General features: G+C 47.3%; 1 protein-coding gene across 1 annotated transcript in view; it reads right to left on the bottom strand.

Moving 5' to 3' along the window:
* Nucleotides 1-981: 981 nt before the first annotated feature.
* Nucleotides 982-3,548, bottom strand: part of APOLD1 (apolipoprotein L domain containing 1) — a 4,447-nt gene continuing 1,880 nt past the window's right edge. Inside the window, exon 3 of the mRNA XM_029954083.1 lies at nucleotides 982-3,480. Coding sequence (XP_029809943.1) covers nucleotides 2,951-3,480 — 530 coding nt within the window. The 3' untranslated portion in view covers nucleotides 982-2,950. The remainder of the gene's footprint in view (nucleotides 3,481-3,548) is intronic.

Consider the following 3,548-nt stretch of genomic DNA (forward strand, 5'->3'; position numbering starts at 1 on the left):
TTTTTCAATTTCAGACATTTTCCTGAAGTACATTTGTAATCCAAATACTCCTCTCCCTTCTTCCTTTTACAACATACCATTTCAATCTGTTTAAAGAATGAAGGCCTTAAGGAAAAGCCTTATTCACATTCCCACAAAAGAAATAAATAAATATTTATCTCTAGGTTCCATTGAACTGAACTTGACTAAATCCTAGTAGAGGCTCCAATCTTTATAACAGATACATAGAGGATGGATAAGCTTTCATTCCCAACAAATTCCTATTAATGTAGCTAAGCAGTTCATTAAATTATTCAGATGTATTTAATGTGCTCCTATTATGTGCAAAGTGTTGTTCCAAAGTAGACACTCTTCCTGAGGTGTAAAGAGGGCCACTGAACTGATAACTTGGGGAATTTGACTTTGATATCCCCAAAATACCCCAATGATAGGAAAAGTTTGTGCTGCTGTTTTCTGAAATGCCAGGTTTATTTTTAGGGAACAACTCACCCATTGGAAGTTTATAACTCAAACCTAAGCACTACCAAAGCTGGAGTTAGGGAGTAGTTGTACCTGTGTGATATAACACAAATGACTCTGCAAAGTACATTCTGGTGATCTCCAATGCTAGCTATCTGTGCCACGTAGTTTAAGAAACGACACCAGTTTAAAAAGAAACTGGTACCAACTTCAAAAAAAAACCAGGATACGGATCAATTGCAATTTGTAGGAAAAACAAAAATATACAACCACTCACCCCTTCCCCCAGCACTGAAAGTAAAGTTCCTCAGACACTCTGCCATCATTGAGTAGACTGGGCAAACTGAAAGCATGTTAAGTACTTAAATAACACAGCCAAGTGTGTGTGTGGTCCCAAAGATTTTCAACATATTTTTTAACATTACAGTTGTAGGAATGGAAATTGAAGAAATTATACGTATTTTCTTAGAGACAGCTCATAGAATCCTTACAGATCCCAAAGTGAAAGTATGACACATCACCTCCGTGACACAAGCTATTTTATCACCCATAAGACATCGCTTCATGGGACATCGGATTTCCATGGTCTGAGGGCTTCCTTCACATGCCTCTAAATTGGGGTTCTTCCCCTGAATAAAACAGGTTCACTTTTCAGATCAGGTGCTATTTGCTGGCAAAGTTCCTTCAGGATAAATACGCTTGCATCATTTCTATAGCCCGCAAGTCAAACCTCCATTGATAAGCTTAGATTCGGCCCCATTTCTCTATTCAGAACTCCCCACATTTGCTGGGGAATAAAATTGCCCACTGACAGAGAGACACTTATTCAAGGAGAGCGCTATTTCCAGCTCAGGAGCTGTGTAAGGAAGGCAAACTCAACCTCATCTCCTTAAAAGAGCGCACGTAGTCTCCCATTCAGAAACTTGCTATTCCTATTACTTCCTATATGTGGTGTGGTGATTAAATAAAATTAAATGCAAGTAAGAAACGGTAATTAAATAACAAATTTAAAATAAATTAAAAACAAAATACATGGTCTGGCAGTCTTCATAGAAGGTGACAAAGGTCAATTTGCATGAAGTTCACATTCCTTTAGGTACCAGTTTCTACAATGACTGGGCAACACTGCCCTCTAAAGGGGTTATTATGTTATATCCCTTACTTCACATGGTGGGAAATTGCCCCAGGATGCACGGACCTATCCCACGCACAAACACATTCTTTCTTTTACTTTTGGGACACTGTCTGTCCTTGACCTTCTGTGAATGACTCTTTAGACCATGGAGCCCCCAGAGAGGCCATAAGACTTCATGAATGCTCATGAGCGGATCACATACCAGTGTCGGTTGCAGTGGTTTTCAAACCTTAATAGCTATCAGAATCTCTTCCATGGGCTTGTTTAAACACAGGTTGCTGGGCCCCACCCCCAGTTTCTGATCCCTTAAATTGACACTTGGGTCCAAGAATTTGCCTTTCTAACAAGTTCCCAGGTGATTGTAATGTCGCCAATCGGGGGGCCACACGTGTGAGCCAGACACTGGGCTTGGCAGTTTAATCTCACTTAATACCTCACAACAGGGTGAGGTTTTAGCATCTGTTTTACAGATCAGAAAGCCGAGTGTCAGAGAAATGAACTGGCCAAGGTCACACGGGAGCAACAGAGCCAGTAACAAACCCGGGACTGTCTAACTCAAAGCCATTGCTCTCTTCTGTACATTGGGATGTCAGCAAATGAAGCTGTTAGTCACATCATCTTCCTTGCCCTCCGCTTCTTGTGGTGAGAGAGCAGGAGTTAGAGGACCATTTAGTTGGTTTCCTTCCCAGAGTATCTGGAGGTGTGGCTATGATTCCTCCCCCACCCAGGAAGACCCACTCTGTGGGAGGCTGGATTTGTGAGTGTGTACAAGTAGAGAGGAGGGAAGGACACATCTGTGGGAGAGGACACTCTTGGGTTGTAAAGCCTGCTAGTTCAGAGGGGGTCTGATTTGCTCTGGATTCTGGAGTTTTTTATACTCAGAAACCCTGAAAGAGAGGTTTCAAAGCTAGTGTCTCCTCTCACAGGCATTCAGAGGACCGCAAAGCCTAGTGGGGCTTGGAGAGGACCCAGAAGGTGGCTGCAAGGTGCCTTCCCCAACTTGCTCACACCACCGACACTGTGGCAGGGACCCTGAAACAACTTTAAAACAGTAGCGCCCACCGTTGTGGAGACTAAACGGTTTGCATAAAGAAAAAATAGTTTTCAGGTCACCTAGCCCATAGGATTAGGCCAGTAAAAAGTCCCTAGCACTCAACCCCAGGCAAGCTGCCCTAGTGATGGGGAAAGAAGGTCTGTGAGGACTCCCTCCTTCCCCCTCAATTTCAAGAACAGTTTTTCTCATCCTTTGCATTCAGTTCAGCTCCGAATCCAACTTGGTGTTTTCCTGTGGGACCTAAGCTGGAGCATCCCATGGGGATGGATTCTGGCCTTGCTCACAAGGGGGAAAGGATGTTCTCAGAAAAACAGCCCCGCGGCCTGGTCAGCAGAGATCTTGAGGTCGTGGCCGCGGCCGCCCTTCGTGCAGAGCTGGACTCTGGATTCCAGCTGCTCGCTGAGTTCGTCCAGGGCCCCGGTGCAGGACTCCAGGCTCTCGGCCAGTTTCTGAATCTTGGCCTTCAGCACGGCCTGGCTAACCTTGGTGGCCCCCTCGGCCCGCCTAGGGATGAGGAAGCCACGTGAGCCGAAGAAGACGATGAAGTAGACAGAGTTGTAGAGGGCGATGGAGGCGTTCTGCCCGCACTGCAGCAGCTGGCGGTCCCCGCGGCCCTGGCAGCGGCAGAAGAACTCCAGGCAGCTCAGGATCTCGCGCATCTGGTCCTGGCAGGCGGCGGCGATCTCCTGCACCCGGCGCAGCTCCCGGGAATTGCAGAAGATCAGGGAGAGGTCGGACGTGATGGTGACGGCCCCTCCAGCGGTGGCCACCCCCAGTCCCACGGCCGACGCCACCAGCGACACCCCCAGGGTGACCGGGCTGAGCGAGAGCCCTACGATGGCGGCCACGGCGCCCGCGGCGCTTAGGGAGCTGCCCGCCACGTTGGCCGCCAGGGAGCGC

Source organism: Suricata suricatta, chromosome 10, assembly GCF_006229205.1.
Source record: "Suricata suricatta isolate VVHF042 chromosome 10, meerkat_22Aug2017_6uvM2_HiC, whole genome shotgun sequence".
NCBI lineage: Eukaryota > Metazoa > Chordata > Mammalia > Carnivora > Herpestidae > Suricata > Suricata suricatta.